This window comes from Hippichthys cyanospilos, chromosome 11 (assembly GCF_059441005.1).
Source record: "Hippichthys cyanospilos isolate Australia breed blue-spotted pipefish chromosome 11, RoL_Hcya_1.0, whole genome shotgun sequence".
Classification (NCBI taxonomy): domain Eukaryota; kingdom Metazoa; phylum Chordata; class Actinopteri; order Syngnathiformes; family Syngnathidae; genus Hippichthys; species Hippichthys cyanospilos.
This window is the reverse complement of record NC_142379.1, coordinates 5,864,866-5,881,634: the sequence shown is the minus strand read 5'-3', so window position 1 is coordinate 5,881,634 and position 16,769 is coordinate 5,864,866. Positions and strand designations below refer to the sequence as shown.

Below are 16,769 nucleotides of genomic sequence, written 5' to 3'. Positions count from 1 at the left end.
GTCTGGATGATTTCTAACCTCATCATTACAGCTTGCAAATTGTAAGGATAGTGATGATTAAACCAATAAAGACAAAACATCTGCAGAGCTTATAATTTTTTAAATAGGAAATAACACAAATGCTTCAAAATGCCAAACTTTTTTTCAAGGTCAAATCAAGTTTTCGAGGATAATAAGGCGTTCACACAACTTGAACAAAGTTGCACTTAAGATTTTATTGCGTTTAAGGTTGAAGCGCTTGCCCTGCGAGCATACATGTTGTCACATGTGAGATCCTGGGGCACACAGCAGGTGTAAAACGTGCGCTGTGTTTCCTCCATTTCCTCCTGAGTATGGCGGTTACAGGAAGCCTTACCGGCCGGCTGCTGTTTGCACGGGCCAAAGTTCATGTTTGTCACATCCATTAACTGTTGTCTGCATCCCTGTTGTCGACAAAACGCCTTTCCTTTCACACAGTTACTAAATTGCTGCACAACCAACACCACTTACATTTATTCAGCAATAATTGTCCTGGTCAATTTTTAACAATTGAAATATTTCATTCACTTCCTACTGTACCACATTTAGTTAAAGCTGATTAGGAGACTAATACAGTATGTAAAATGTCCGACTTTAAATTGTGTTGAGTTTGCGACTTGAAAACTTGCGAGTGCAAGTTATTATATATACGTATGCACCTAAAGTAATAGTGGTACCTAAATTAATTGCTTAATTTAATAATTACATGCTTAAAGTAATAGTACTTCTATTCTTCATTCACCAGTCATTTTTAGACCCTCATTGAGACAAACACTCGAAATTCAATTTATAATAAACCAGTCAGAGCTGGTCAGTAGAGGGCGCTAAAGCATCGCCCAAAACCACCTGAGTCGCCTTGACGAATAAGACAAGTTAACGTATAAAAAATGAACTTGTAAAAAATGAAGTGTAATAATTAATATTTTCAAAATGCCATATACTTATCCGCTTCAGATGAGAATCAATAGTATAGTTATTAGAGTTAATAAAACAAATAATTTGATTTGTTCTGCAATCCAAATTTGGCTGACCTCACTTCCGGAACTTTCCATGATAAATTTACTGAGGTACGTTCGACTGAGACATTATTGCGATAATATTGGCAAAATTCCATAGGGATCACAATTAGAAAAATGAAAGTCCCATTCTCCAGCTTTAAAGTCTCAGAAATACAAACTGTTAAATGCACTTTTATTACGGTCAAACAACAGAAGTAATACTCTCTGACTGACCCACAGTACAAAATAAAAAAACAAACAAAAAAAGCGAGGCATCGATATTTACAATAGTTATGTACAAAAACGATCTTACTGGTGGAATAAAAAAAATGGAGCATCACAGAAACAAAACAGGCAACAGTGTATGTTTGTTTTTTGTTTTTTAAATCCACGAGGCCTTGAAGCACAATTCTGAGGATTGTGTCCTATTTCATATTTTGTAAAGTCCTTCAATCACAAATGCAGGTCCAGTTCAATGTGTTGGAAAGTGAAGCCACCCCTTTGTAAATATAAGAATGTGTGTGTTCGCTGCTTTAAATAATCTCACATTCACCCAGTTGTAATTTAAATAATCATCCATTCATTCGATCATCAACAGTCCGCACAGATTCCGTCCTGAATTTCGGCCACTCGGAAATCACTGCGGCACATTCCCACCAAACTCTGGAAACTTTTGAGGACTTGTGTGTCTAGAATGTGAAGCTATGCTTAAAAAAAAAAAAAAAAAAAAACTTTGGGCGTGGTCTATAGTGCTGAACAACACTGATTGGATCGTTTTTTTTGCCATTTTTTCACCTTGTCTCCATTTGTAGTCTAAATCTGTTCGAAATTCATGATGGCAATTCGGACCCCCAATTCTCATGGGTTACTCACGATGACCAATACGACACACCACATACATCACATGACATCTCCATTGACAGTTGCGCGTCTTCTCCTTCAAAGCAGTTTTGTGATAGTGTCATAGTACCGGGACTACTAAAAGTCCTTGGAACTTTAGATGGAAATGCAGCTTGAGTATCCAAGCTCACGACATCGCCTGAAGAGTCCCCAAGACACGATAGGCCAAACAAGAAAGGTGGACCCTGTGAGCGAGAGTGCAAAGTACGCAGAATAAAATAAGAGTTAAAGGGTCACACTTGAAGCTCGTGGTTGTCTGTGCAGTGGATGCGGTTTAGCTTTTCCCGTTCACGGTTGGAAATATCCAATTTTGGGGCGCGGCCCTGCTTTAGCCCAGGGGACGACGAGTGCGAAGGGGCCGGAGACGGAGGGAGTGTTAGCTCGATTTCCTCATAGCAGTGCGGGCTCACGGCAGCGGCTGTGGCCGTGCTCGGCGGCGTCTGAACCAGGGGGGCGGCGGGAGGGGGGAGGTGCGGGGGGACGAGGTTGTCCAGGTTTCGGATGAGGTTGACGTACTCCCTCTGGTTGTTGATGGCGCCCTCTTCGGACGGGACGGCCTGCTGCTTTTTCCGCTTGTGCTGCAGGTGGGAGAGGACCAAGGCGCACGCAGTGCAGCAGCAGACTGTTACCAACGCCACGATGCCCAACAGGATCATGTAGAAACTGATGCCTCCTTTGGTGTCTGACATGGCACCTGGAGCCGCCGGCAAAATATGTCATACATGAATCAAATCGTGTCAAAAAAGACACACAAAAAACAGTTTGGGATTTTCCCTTGTAGTCCCTCCATCTATTTCATTTAATATATCCATCAGATGCAACCAAGCGTCTAATCCGTCCATCCGTCCGTCCAGCCATCCATCCATCCATCCATCCATCCATCCATCATCCATCCATCCATCCATCCATCCATCCATCCATCCCTCCATCCATCCATCCATCCACTGACCTGGACAGTGAGGGCCAAAACAGGGGCTCTTGAGGCTTAGGCATTCGTTTCCATGGTAACCCTCCGGACAGGCACACATGTACCTGCCATCAATGTTGTGACAGGGCATCCCCTGCAAGCAGGGATTGGGGTTGCACACATCCAATATGTTCTGTAGTATACAAAGGAGTAAAAGGAAAAGAAAAAGTGAGCAATGCGTGCGAATAGAGTTGTATATTTTAAAGGTTACATTTGTACATTTTTTAGCTTTTTGGTTTTAAAGAAAAAGTGTATATTATTTTAGATGTCGTTTTCAAATTTCCCCTAAATTTTATGCAAGAATAAAGTCATAATCTATAAAGAATATGTTTATATTTTTTTTAAAATGTTGCTTATTTAAGGAAAATACATTGAATTTTCTAAATATAAAAATCACATGCTTAAGACAGAAAAGTAGTATTTAATAAAATTAAATTGTTTAGAAGTTAAAATTGGTATTTTGGAGATTACAGTTGTGTACCTTTTAGTTTAAAATATCTTCTCCAATAATAACTCAAAATGTGTTTCATATATTCTGGACTTTTTCAAATATTTGAAAGATAAAAAGTAGAATATTTTCTCATAATCTCACAATAAGTAAAGTCAAAAGAATTAATAGAATTAACTAATAGCATTTTAAGGGGAAACCATTTAATATTGTGACAAAAAAATGCATGTTCTATTGAAAAAAACAACAACTTTTATTAGCATTTATAAAAGTAAAACTGAATTTTAGAGGGGGAAATAACCATATATTTGAGTCTTTCCAATGCGCTATGGTGTTCTACCAACCTCACAGAAGATTCCAGAATACCCCAAAGGGCAGTTGCAGGCGACAGTGTGTTCATCCCTCTCCGTGCATTTCCCTCCGTGCAGACAGGGGGCACTATCGCAAGGGCCGAGGCGAATTTGGCAGTATTTTCCTGAGAAGCCCGACGGGCACACACATCTGGACCCTGACTTCTGGTCCTACATGGAAGCAGTTTAAAGTCTGTTTTTTTGTTCAGTCTGTGAACATATGCAATTATTCTGAAATATATTCACTCACCTCACAATGTCCGCCATTGAGGCACAAGTTCTGACAGGTGTTGTTCCCTGATACATTAAAAAAAAGTCAAATAATTGCATAATTATTTACAACTAAATGCAATTTTATAAATGAATGAAAGAATGCCTAGGCTTGTGGCTGTGAAACCGATAAACGTCAAACTCACTGATGTCACAGTTTGGCCCCGCCCATCCAGGAAGACAGTCACACAAGTATCCACCAATCAGGTTGCGGCAAGAACGGGCATGAGCGCATATTTTCATTTCACACTCATCAGCATCTGAATGGTGGAAAGATGACATCAGTTGAACATTTTTCAACCAATACCAAAAAAATGAAAAAAATGGACTGACCCGACCTTTGGGTCAAAAGGACTTAAAAAGTTGGGTTGGTCCCATTTTGCTCAGATTTCGGTTATTTAGTCAGATTGTAAAAATTGTTGAATAAAAATTATACTCTCCAACAAATGGGTAAAAAATGATCCAAACTGTATCGAATAAATGGTCTGAGTTGGGTTAAAGGAAAAACTTCAAAAGTCAGGTTTGCCTTTCAACCAGATTTGGGCAATTTTTGACCCAACTGTTTTACAGTGTACAAATTATTGGTTATTAAAAAATGACTCTCTAAAAGATCAAGCATATTTTACTCACTTGACCTTTTGATCAAAAATTTGACCTTAAAATTGATCTATATATTCATACAAAATAATTTCACATGTTGTCTAAAATATATAGGTTTCAAAGATATAACATTGTCTGTTTGACACCAATAAGTAGAAAATAATACTGACAGACAAATATGTGCTTATTTAGAAATATAATATACGCAGCGGGCCATTTACAAATGAACAGCGGTCCACAAATGGCCCCAGTGCCTTAGTTTAGACAGCCCTGACCTCCAGTATAAGATCAAATCATTTATCACCTGACTTTGAAAGCAGTGTGTGCAGCTACGGGGGATTATCAAGTGTCAGAGTTATGTATCACTTTAACACACTTGTGTAGGAGGATTCATCACAATGAAAAATTGATCTTTTTTTTTATGTTACAATCCCCAGGCAGCTAGTGAGTGTAGACAATGTGTGCGTGTGTGTGGCCGGACTGTACAAGCATCCAACACACGAAGGCCAGGAGGTATCCGCGTGTCGGTGTGAATGATGCAGAAATTCAGCGAGAATGCAGCAAAAAAGATCCATGGTATGAAGAGATCATGTTTCAATCGTAGGAAAGAAAACAGGTCTAAATAAACTCGTAATTAGCGGTTTTAAATGAAGGATTTTGAGAAGGGTGCTCCACGTGGAGATGGATGTGAGGAGGCTCTGAGGCTCATTAATGAGAGTTGTTCTAAAATCAAGTGCGAGTTCATCTGAAGGGCGTCAGAACTTTCATTTTGAACTCGGAAAATATAATCACGGCTGTGATTACGGTTCGCATACGTTACGTCTGTGATTGGTGTGGTATTTTTCTTTATTTGTGTGCAAGTGATTTGACCGTAAAAAAAAAAAAATCTTAAAAATTAATTTGAATGTTATTTAAAATTAATTTTAAAACATTTTTGGGGGTATCAATTGAACCCACAAGACAACAGGAGGTTTGAATGGCATTATACAAGTGTCCAAAATGAAACAGAAATTTAAAATGCAAACACTTAGTATATGATTTTATTCTACAGTTTATCCTACTTTGTGTTTTTTTTCTGTGATGTTTGATATTTTCAACTTTTAAGACAACCTTTATTTTGAAGACTTATTTATATATTTTGCATACAATAGATCCCATCCTTCACGGGTGATCCAGCAAAAAATTAAAAAATTCTACTAAAAAGCACTGAAAAAAATAAAAGTAAACAAAAATGCCCCAAGAAAAAACAAAACAAAACTGTTAAATATTCAGCATTTGTTTTCCAAAAAAAAAAATGTAAAAAAAGGAAAATTATACATGACACAAAATATATTGTTTGCAACATAGCATTATTGCCAAAGTCATGTTTCAATGTTTTTGGGAGATAATTAATTTTACTTAATTAACTTATTTAGTTAACTGTTTTTTTTTTGTTAGAATATAACCAAAAATGTGTGTTTTAAATGTGTGTATAATATGACTTAGGTCATTATTCTGTATGGTCAAAGATATACAAATATATATATATATATATATATATTATATATATATATATATATATACACACAAATATATATACACAAATATATATACACACATATATATATATATACATATATACATATATACATATATATATATACATATATATATATATATATATATATATATATATATATATATATATATATATATATATATATATATACATATATATATGTGCACGCGCATGTGTGTGCACGTATGTAAGTCTCGTAAGCTCTCAAATTGAATGCCTCACTCAGAAGCATTCCAAACATGCCTTCTTGCCCGATAAGGTTTTAATATTGACCCACTGACCCAGCTGGCAGGTTCTGCCGCTCCATCCAGGCGGACAAAGGCATTGGTATCCTCCTGGAGCCTCCTGACAAGTCGCCCCGGGTCCGCAGGGGCTTCGGTCACACTGTCTCACCACTGCGAAGAGAAAACAACATCCATGACCTACTGGCCAGCGAAATGCTTGAAAGACGTGTATTGCGTGTGTATGTGCATGTGGCGTGTGTGTGTGCAAAGGTATGACTGTGAACCATGCACTGGTATGCGGTGGCTTCAGAGGCCTTAAATATCTTCTGCTTCTGCAGTTTCTGTGCAAACAGTGATAAAGGCAATCATCTGCTGTGTACACAACGCTGGCACTTTCTCATATGCAACGGCCGAAGAGGAGGAGGAGCAAATGTGTTTAAGTAATAGAGGGAAATGAGATAGGGGTTAAAATGTCTTCTTCCACTCATCTCAAAACAGGACAGCTCCAAGGTTTGATTAAAGATTTAAATATGATAGTCCACTCCAGTACAGTAGATGGCAGTAATGGTCATTAGAAATTAGGTAAAAATGTGACATAATGCAAGTTTGTTTTTTTTGTTTTTTTTTTAAAGAAATTCAGCTTAGCATGAGGATGTCACATGATGAAATTCCGAAAAGGTGAGTCACTATCTGAGCGCGAAGCAATTGTAATGTCATTTTCACTTGAGAGCAAGTTAAAAAATAAAATGGCAGGCCACTGAGATGCGTACAAATAGATTTCCTGCTGTAAGGGAAAGTCGACCCCTTTTTAAAAGTTTGACAATAATATGTTACATAAACCCTTATTGTGTAAACACAGTTTCATTATTAATTTTGCATTTGCGGATTATGAAGCATCCACACATTTTATCCATCTCAGGGGGTGACCATTTTGCAACTTGATGGCGACTGAAAATGACATCAGAGTTACTCAAGCTTCAGGTAACGACCAATCACGGCTCTGCTTGCAAACGTTTCATGACTAAACAGAAAATAGGTGAGTCATGATTGGTTGTTATCTGAGCCTTGAAAAAAATTTTTTTAGAGGGGATTTTTTTTCCCAAGATTCTATTCAATGCAGCCGCATTAGTTTAAATGTTTAAATATTCTGATTAATATTGTATTTTTGCAATACGAAAAAAGCCACCTTGTTTTTAGCCATCTCGGGGAGCGGCCATTTTGCCACTTGCTGTCGACTGAAAACGACAACAGTTTCTCTGAGCTCAGGTAACGGCCAATCACAGCCCGACTAAACTCAGTAAAGTGGTGAAACGTGATTGGTCGTTCCTGAGCAACTAACCTCATTTTCAATCTGCAGCGAGTCAGAAAACGGCCACGCCACGTGATCAAATTCTGCTTAATTCATATCTTGAAAACATAATGATGTGGTTAGACTGGTTAGACTTTTGAACTGTATAACCTACAAAAGGCAAACGGCTGAATGTATGGATAAATTGTGTACTCTGTATCTTTATTTAATGTTCTTGGGAAGGTTATGTGTTAAGGCAAATAACTACATAACGACTAATTAATTGAGTTACATAATATTTTCTATATATTTATAAACAGCGGATGTCCAGAAATGGACCATGTTTATTTTTCTGTAATATAGTCATAAAAAAAAGGCACTAAAATCTTGGTTCTCATACATAGTTGTCTAATAAAAGCCTTCCTGTATCTCTCCTAAGCTTTTTCCATTTACGTAACCCAACAACCATTTTCCACTAGCCCTAACCAGACTTCAACCGCGCACAATAATAATCCAGCCGCCGCTCGGACAACTCAACAGGCGATTCCAAACAAACATATAAGACTTTAATTAATATTGCTCGTACTGCATTTTCGCCATTCAAGCAACAAACAAAACCAAAATTAAATGCCCTCTTTGTTGTTCTGCTCGTCTCGCTTTTGTAATAATAACAAAAAAAAAAAAAACATCTTGTTGTTTTGTATACACGCCGACAAATCCTGATGGCGATGAAAATCGGGGATGTGGAACGTGTCTTGTTTACAGTCTCGGCTCTGACGTACACGATGAAAGCGCCGCTGTGACAGCTCGCTTGTTACTCCGCCAAAACACGCTTGACCTTTCTTCTCGCTTCACGGCGCGGACGCAGACTTTATGAGGTGTGAAGGCAAAGTGCGGTAAAGAGCATCTTTCTTGGAAAAAAAACACATTGTGCTCTCTATTTATATTTATGTAGTCTGCTCTCATCATTTGCTCTTAAAGCCAATTATGCAAATGTTAAAAGAAGTAGCCACACAGTAGACAGCGTAGCGCGGTAGGACAGGCATCCATAATCCCCCAAAAAATAAGAGGGTGCAAGGTCCAATTTGATTTTTTTTCGCTTTAATTTATCAAGCACACCAAAATCAATCACTTTCATATAACGGGCCCATATCATGATATTTTAAACTTTCCACAGTGACATATATGCAAATAAATTACATTTGGCGATTTAATTTCTTGTTGAATATGAATTTTATAGTACCAAATTTTATAACCAGGAAGTGAAACGTCTGGTTTACTGAAGCTGCCTCGCCCCTTCATGACGTCGTTCAATGCATGGCGGCCACAAAACACTATCTATCCATCAGCTTGACTGCTTATCCTCACAAAAGGTCACGGCATGCTAGAGACTACCCCAGCAGATTGAACCAAGGACCAAAACATGTGTTTTATTGACATTAAAAGAAAACTGGTCAAGTTAGTCCCTTGGAAACCCAATATTCTTGACAACAGTTCTGCCAACCAAAACAAAACTGGCAGCTCCTTCATTGAACGGCACCTGAATCCCATCTCTTCATTCAGAATCAAAACGTAGTCATTTGTTGTCATTTCACCATTTTCAAAAAGTTACTTTCAAATCATTCGTGTGATATTTTCACATTTTTGACCTTGAATGAGCTGAAAGTGGAAAAAGTAACTTTGCATCTTTGCAAAGCTCTATAGTATATTTAACAAACTAATTAGTAGCAAATTTTATTTTTAGGATAAGTCGAGGTCCACTTAAAAACGGACTGAGGGCCGCAAATGGACCGCGAACCATAGTTTGGACACCTCTGCTTTAAATGTACTGGGGGAAAAAAATAACGGTGCTTTGACTGGCTACTTCAACTGTTTCCACGCTCCATACACCAGAAACACAATTATTTCCACAGTTCATTTTTGGTTGTTTTATTGCCTACCTTATGATTTGCTCGATTATGGAATTTCATTGTGTGGTATTACTATGCGTCTGTCAATAAAACCCTTGAATCTTGACTCTAACGCTAACGTTAGCACGTAACATTGGTATTTACCATTCGCGCAGGTTTGCCCGGTCCAGCCTTCGGCGCAGACGCAGCTGAAGCCCGTGGAGTCCTCCACACAGGTGGCGCCGTTCACACAGGGCGACGACACACACGCGTGTTCAACTGACGGGAGGAAAGAGGAAGCAGACAAAGAACAAGCCCTTTATTAGTCCCTTGAGGGGAAGTTGTATATAAACTGGCAGATTAGACCGAGCAGTGTGATAATGTACTCGCAGGGAACTTCATCAGATGTACAGGCATCCCATACCAAAGTCAAGAAAGTACCTCCAATAACAAAGGAAGCTTCTATGTGGTTTTATATGATTCATACATATTTAGTTGCTTTCTATATATACCTATAATTTCTGTATAGTATAGAATACTGTTCATTTGCAACTGCTTAAATAGTATAAAGATTCATGCCAGTAGTTTATATACTGTAGAAGCAGTATACCGGGTATCGGATATTGGTATCGGGCTGATACCATTTTATGGTATTGTGTTCTTAAAGAAGCCACCGATACCAGTCACCAAAGGCTAAGGCAAAAGTCTGAGATTTGAATTAGCATTGCTCAGCTGTAATTGGCGCTTAACTCATCATCTGCGTCTGAAAGAAAGGTCTTTGTTTACGATTTTATGTCATTGTGTTAATATCAGATTTTATGTACTAAAAGGTCAGAAGTATTGATCAATATTCAAAGACTGACTTCTTGTTATGGCGTTGCCCTAAAAAAAGTGTTTTTGATACATGTTCAATATAGCTTTTATGCAACGTAAAATGCTCCTCGCTGTTCTATCTGCAGTACAAATAATTTTATGTATACAAAGTAGTTAAACAAATTCCACAACCCCCCTGTTAATAGGTCATTTTTTTTGTGATCGCGAGATAAATCATCAAAAAATTGTAAATAAATCATTTTTTAATATTTTCGAGAGACAAAGTAAAAAATAAAAACACAAAAATGTGTCTGCAAAGTTTGGAATCAACCAGTGATATTCAAACGTGTTAAATGTGATAGTTCACCTTTTTAGTCCTTTATAGCAGTTAATATTGTGTCGATGATTATTTTGATGACCCCATTATTTTTCACGTACAAATTGTTACAGTTAAAAGCCACTTGCTCTCGCATAAAAATGCCATCAACTGTGCTCAGGTATCGACCAATCACGGCTCACTTGGTAGTCATGTGACATTCAAAGGCTGAGTGTGCAAAATGTTTTTAAAAGTCTTGATTGCACATTGTAAATATTTAATCAATTATAACAAAATAATAATAATAATAAATAATAATAATAAAGGGACTATCCCTATAAATAAATCCTTCAATTTTTTCTAAAGCCACAATTTCAGCTGACTAAAAAAGAAAGACCACATGATGCTGGCACCACCATGCTTCACTGGTGCTCTTTTGGTGACGAACAATGTTGTTTGCCCCAAACATAACTTTTGGAACGAGAGTACGGACAAAAAGTAACCTTGGTTTCGTGGGACCATACCGAAATCCGGTTCTCCTAATAATCAAGCCGAAGAAAAGCTTGTTTTGTTTTTTTTCTCACCGATGTCACAGTTGCGTCCACTGAAGCCTTCCTGGCACTCGCATTGGTACTCGTTGGGCTCCGTATTGGTGCAGGTGCCGCCATTTTTGCAGGGCTGGTGAGTCCCGCAGTAGTTCAGGTCTGAAACATACACAGTGGCTCGTTTGCACGTTGAAAAAAAAACAAAATACGAACCAAACAGTGTATCGAACCATACACGATACATATACACAGAGACCTCTGTTTCTTTTGTCTTGACCAACGTAAGGACCCCACCTACAGTTCCAGGCTCACAATGGCCGTACCCAAGGCTATCACCTTTCCCCTGCACAATGCGAGGTCCCACGGGTAGAGCGGCCGGGGTCCCGAATTCCCCCTCCCACGCCGTGCTGGGAGGAGGCGTATCCTGGGATCATGTTGAAGGATCTTTGTAAAAGGGTGATGGGAAAGGGAGAGCAAGAGGAAGCTTTTCTTTGTGGTGGGGGAGGGGCTTAAGAGGGCGTGACAAGAACCCCACCTAGGGTGCTGTTCATCAAGGTGAAATTTGTTTGAAGATGCATGTTGGACAACCTTGTAAGTACTACTATCAGGAACAAAATAAAATACCAATGCGGATGATTATGGAGGACCGAAAGTGCCAAAATTAAATAAATAAATGTTGAATAACTAAATAAAATTGTCATTAATTACATGTTTCATTAATTGAATCAATGTTTTTGTAATTAAAAAAAACATGGAATTAGCTATATCAATGTTAATAATTAAATGTTTTATTAATTGTTTCGTTAATTAATTAAATTAACAAGCATTATATTTAAAAAGATATACATAATTAATTCTCCATTTAGTTAATTATCAATTCATTATTTCACGGTTCTGTTTTACGCGGTTTCACGGATTAATTTCCACCTCTCCTGTCAAAGTTTGATGAGCTGGTCCTAACACCTGATTGGTTACCCTGCTAACCAATGTGGAGTACTTCTTTTGTCACTGGGTCAATGTCGTGATCACAGAGTGCGGAAAGTTGCTGATGCCGTAAAGCGGAAAAAAATGCCGTAAAGGGGAGACGGATTAGTATTCCACTTTGTAACATGAAAAAAAACAATGGCGTCTACCTTTATCACACAGCAGACCTCCCCAGTTGACGTCACAGACACACTGCCATGGTTCAGTGCAGCTCCCGTACACACAACCGGGAAAAGTCACACACCGGTCGCACAAAAGACCCGACCAGCCGTAGTGACACCTGAGCAGAACAACGCAGACCATAACCCACTGCAACATTACGTACAGATAAGTCTAAGCAATGAGGGGGGGGGGGGCACTCACGTGCATTCCCCTGGTTCAGTGCAAGAGCCGTGGGCCTGGTGACATCCTTGCCTGCACACCGCTGCACAACAAGTGTACACACATACATTAGAAATGCAAAAAGTAGTGCAGCAACAACTTGGGGTTCCTGTTAAAACGGACGGAAATTTTATTAATCCTTTCAAAACACACACACAAATTTCATGATTAAAAAACTCATCAATAACTTGTAGTAATATTTGTGATAAATAGTATTTTATAAACAAACAAAGAAACAAAATAAACAACATTGCATATCGTTATCCTGTCCACTTTTCCATTATCTGTTAGCATTAAGCTAGCAGACTTAAAGGCAAAGTTTTGAGGTTTTAAATACAAAAAGTGTTATCTTCTTTGTTTTATGCTTATTTACAGTAATTTGATTGTAGACTTCAACTGGAAAGGAGAATAAACACTCGAAGGATTTGTTTACGTTCACTAGTTGCAAATCTTCGCTTATTGTTTTTATTTTGAAAAATTCTTAGGCTGTCTTTTTGATTTGAAGTGTACTTTAAAAGTGACCCAAAACAAAATCAACTTTTTATGTTTAAAAAACAAAACTTTCATTCAAAACTGAATTTGATATAATAAAGGTGTGCTAGCTTAACGCTTCAGCGGGAAACCACAGACATGCTAATGAAAATTAGCAAAGACTTACTGAGAACAAGCGACAATAAACAAAAGTATACACCCAAAATCCCCTCCAATTCATCACAATTAGGCGTTAAAAGCGCCGACACTAATTTTTGAGACTTCCTGCATGTTAGCGTTCCAATCAACGACCTGCTGAGGAGGAAGCGCGATGAGGCGAGGCAAGGGCGGCTGCTAATGACTGCAGGATGTCCTAAAACTGCCTTTCACGGTTTCCACTTTGGTTTCCTGCGTTCGTTGCGACACAGAAGCAAGGTCCCGCTGGTCACAGAGTTCATATCCAGCTGATGAGTCACACTCACACAGGTGGACAATAAGCCGTTCAAATGTAAATGCGCTATTGAAAATGGTTACTTTAAATGGTGCGAAATGGTGAGTCATTTACTTAATTAGGCGACATACCAGGAAAAGCACAACGGGTGAGGTACTCCGCTTGACAGTAATATTCTATAGAGGAATTCAAGTAGATAAAGGGGGGTCAAAATAAGGATGTTTGAAAATTCACTTTGGAAATATGCAAAGGTAGGTGTGGCTATTTGTTATTTTTAAATTTTTATATATTTTAAAAAGTAGCATATTTTCCGCACTGTAAGGCGCACCTAAAAGCCTTATTTTTTTTAATTAAAAAGCTGATGGTGCGCCTTATAATCAGGTGCACCTTATACAGGGATCAATATTGAGATTGGGATTGGTAGATGGGGAATGAACTGATAAAGTAAGCTTAACCTGTTTCTTTTGTGTGTTAACAGTTGAACAAGGTTGCTCATATTGACATTGACTTATTATGCTATTGAGAGTTTAGAGTTATTATTTGAGTTATTATTATTATTATTACTTTGAGTGTTACTATATTGTGATTGAAAAAGTTTTAAAATATGTCATTAATTGAGGGTGCGCCTTATATTCCGGGGCATCTTATATATGGAAAAGGTTTTAAAATATGCCATTAATTGGGGGGAAATTTTTTAAAATTTCATCACAAGCTCAGCTTGCGAATGTGAGCCATGATTGGTTGTTACCTGAGCCCCGGGCAACTGTGATGTCATTTTTAGTCGACAGCAAGTGACAAAATGGCCACCTCCTGAGATGGGTAAGATCAGTTGTATTATGCTGCTTAAATCCTATTCCGCAAATGAAATATTAATCAGATTGCCTTGTTAAGACGGAAAGAATTTATTATGGCGAAGAAAACCTTCGGCCTGACTTGAACTAAAATCTCTGACGAAAATAAAATATCAGCAATGTGGCGGCGCTCCTGACCTTCTTTGCACTCGGGTCCGGTCCAGCCTTCCTTGCAGACCTTGGAACCACTGGGGTCACAATTGAAATGGCCGAAGAAGTCGTCGCGGGGCCGGCAGAATTTGTTGCAGAAGGGCCCGTAGTAGTTGGAGTCGCAGCGGAAGCGCAGGCGGTACTCCAGACTGAAGGAGCGCCCGTGGTGGCGATACGCCTGCCACTGCTCTCCGGGATTCAACATGGAGGAGAGAAGAACACGCTCAATCAGCTGATCTGAGGGAGTAGGGGGAGAAGAAGAAAAAAACTCTTTAATGACTCACAGATGCTAACAAGTCTACTGAACTCGAAAAGCTTAGATTAAAAACATTTTTTATTTTTTTACAATTTGACAGTTAACAAAGGTAACTTCACCTAAAATTGAGCTAAAAAAATATTGTTAGAAAGCTATAATAGCATTGTGTGTGTGTGCAAACTCTGTTAAGAAAGGCCAATTCAACCTGAGTGCAACACAGAAAAAAATGACTAAAAATCGGACGAATCGTTCTGAAGAAATTGAGTTTTGTGTGTAAAAAAACCCAAAGAAAATCGAATATATTCTTTCACATTTTTTCCTCAATACGTTCATTTCTGACACTCATGTAATCCTCTTCGAGGGGCTGAAAAATTTTACTTAAACAATTCCACCAGTTTGTTAGGCAGATGAGAAGGAGTAAAAAATAGAGTAATGTTATTCAAACACAGATTTGATGAGAAGATTTTGAGTAATGCGGGTATAAGTCAACCCCCCAATATGGGCGTTGAAAATAAGGAGAAAAAACTTGACTTGTACACAGAGAAATACGGTAACTATCGCAGGTGGAAGATTATCGATGTGAAAAGCAACTTAGTCAGCAGAACAGGTTATATAGAAAAATTCGGCAGGTGAATCTATTTGTTATGGGGGATTTTGGAATCATTTGAAGTCCTCATTCCACATATTGTTTTTAATAAAATTCCACAAAAATAGTAATACCGCACAAAGCATGCTGAACTGCAAAGACGTATAACCACGCCTTTGGGATTGAATGAGTTAAAAGCAAAAAAAAAAAAAATGATGTTGTGTTCAGTGCGCTTGTTCTGACATTGCCCGTTTGCCTTTGTACTGCTTATTAAATCCCAAGTGATGAAAAGTTGAACCCAATTTAAATAGCCCTTGAATAATAACACCGGGCGCTATCTTCTTCAAAGTCATTGTGTCCTCCAAATACTTAATGCCTTTCCACTATATATCATCAAGGGCAGTGGAAGAGGTACGGCCAGTAATCCTCTTTGATTAAACGCCGGTCCTGCCCCGCTTGCAGGACGCCTGGTGTTAGGCCGGCTGCGCCGCGGCACAATAGCTCGGGTGACAGAATGGGGAGAGCTGTCGGGAGCTCAGATGGAGCCGGTGATGACAAGGAGACCAGAAGAGCGGCGGAGGAAGAGCGAGGCCTCTCCTCATTATCGTTGCTATCTCTTTGGGATGAAGCCTTGCCGCATCCGCTGGTGCCGCGACGGGGGAAGGAAAACGGTGGGATGAAACTGTCAGCAGGAATAAAGACTATATACTGTGTGTGTGTGTATATATATATATATATATATATATATGAGCAAAAAAACCTTACTGATTATCAAAGGTGTTTTGCCTGGTTTTGTCTGGTTTTGATAAGCAATAATAGGAAAATATAAATCTCTTATTGAGATCTTGTGGGCACAAACGCACGAATAAACACAGTAAAGAAAGTGTATGTACCGCACCTGGTTGCGATGTGCTGTTGTCATCATCATGAGCCTCCAGCACCAAAGAGAAGGATTTCTGCACAGGAGAAAACAACATTTTAGTCTTTTTTTTTTCCCCCTTGTAAAGAGTCACGTACAGTGTTCCAAGTGAAATTTAAAAATCTATTATTATTCATGGCCGTATGTGGAGAATGGAGATAGAGGCCCACTTTCTATTGGTGGCAATGAGCTGGAAGCTATATCACACAATAGAGATAAGAGAGGCCATGCACTCTTTTCTGATAAATGCATTCATGCCGCAAAAGGCATGCGTATGACAAAAAAAAAAACTGGAACCAACATTTGTTATTATTCTGGGATTGTCGTCCCCAAAGGGCTTCGATGTGGTCACGTCTGGAGAGCCGGTATGAGGAGAAGTGGAGAAAAGAAGATAGGATGGAGGTGAAGGAGGACACTGGAGTGCAGGAGAGAGATGTGGAAGGTGCGAAATGGCGATCGAGAGGTGAAAATTGCTGCGGAACACCTTTCATATGAAAGACAAACAGAATCCAAGGTCATTTAAACAGCATTTTATT

General features: G+C 38.7%; 1 protein-coding gene across 1 annotated transcript in view; it reads right to left on the bottom strand.

The window, feature by feature from the left end:
• Positions 1 to 1,192: 1,192 nt before the first annotated feature.
• LOC148415591 (uncharacterized) overlaps positions 1,193 to 16,769 on the bottom strand; it is a 39,605-nt gene continuing 24,028 nt past the window's right edge. Inside the window, exons 3-14 of the mRNA XM_088427852.1 lie at positions 16,213 to 16,270; positions 14,461 to 14,709; positions 12,532 to 12,592; positions 12,318 to 12,448; positions 11,224 to 11,343; positions 9,676 to 9,789; positions 6,391 to 6,504; positions 4,098 to 4,211; positions 3,932 to 3,978; positions 3,676 to 3,852; positions 2,866 to 3,016; positions 1,193 to 2,610 (exon numbers count right to left, since the gene is read on the bottom strand). Coding sequence (XP_088283978.1) covers positions 2,150 to 2,610; positions 2,866 to 3,016; positions 3,676 to 3,852; positions 3,932 to 3,978; positions 4,098 to 4,211; positions 6,391 to 6,504; positions 9,676 to 9,789; positions 11,224 to 11,343; positions 12,318 to 12,448; positions 12,532 to 12,592; positions 14,461 to 14,709; positions 16,213 to 16,270 — 1,797 coding nt within the window. The 3' untranslated portion in view covers positions 1,193 to 2,149. The remainder of the gene's footprint in view (positions 2,611 to 2,865; positions 3,017 to 3,675; positions 3,853 to 3,931; positions 3,979 to 4,097; positions 4,212 to 6,390; positions 6,505 to 9,675; positions 9,790 to 11,223; positions 11,344 to 12,317; positions 12,449 to 12,531; positions 12,593 to 14,460; positions 14,710 to 16,212; positions 16,271 to 16,769) is intronic.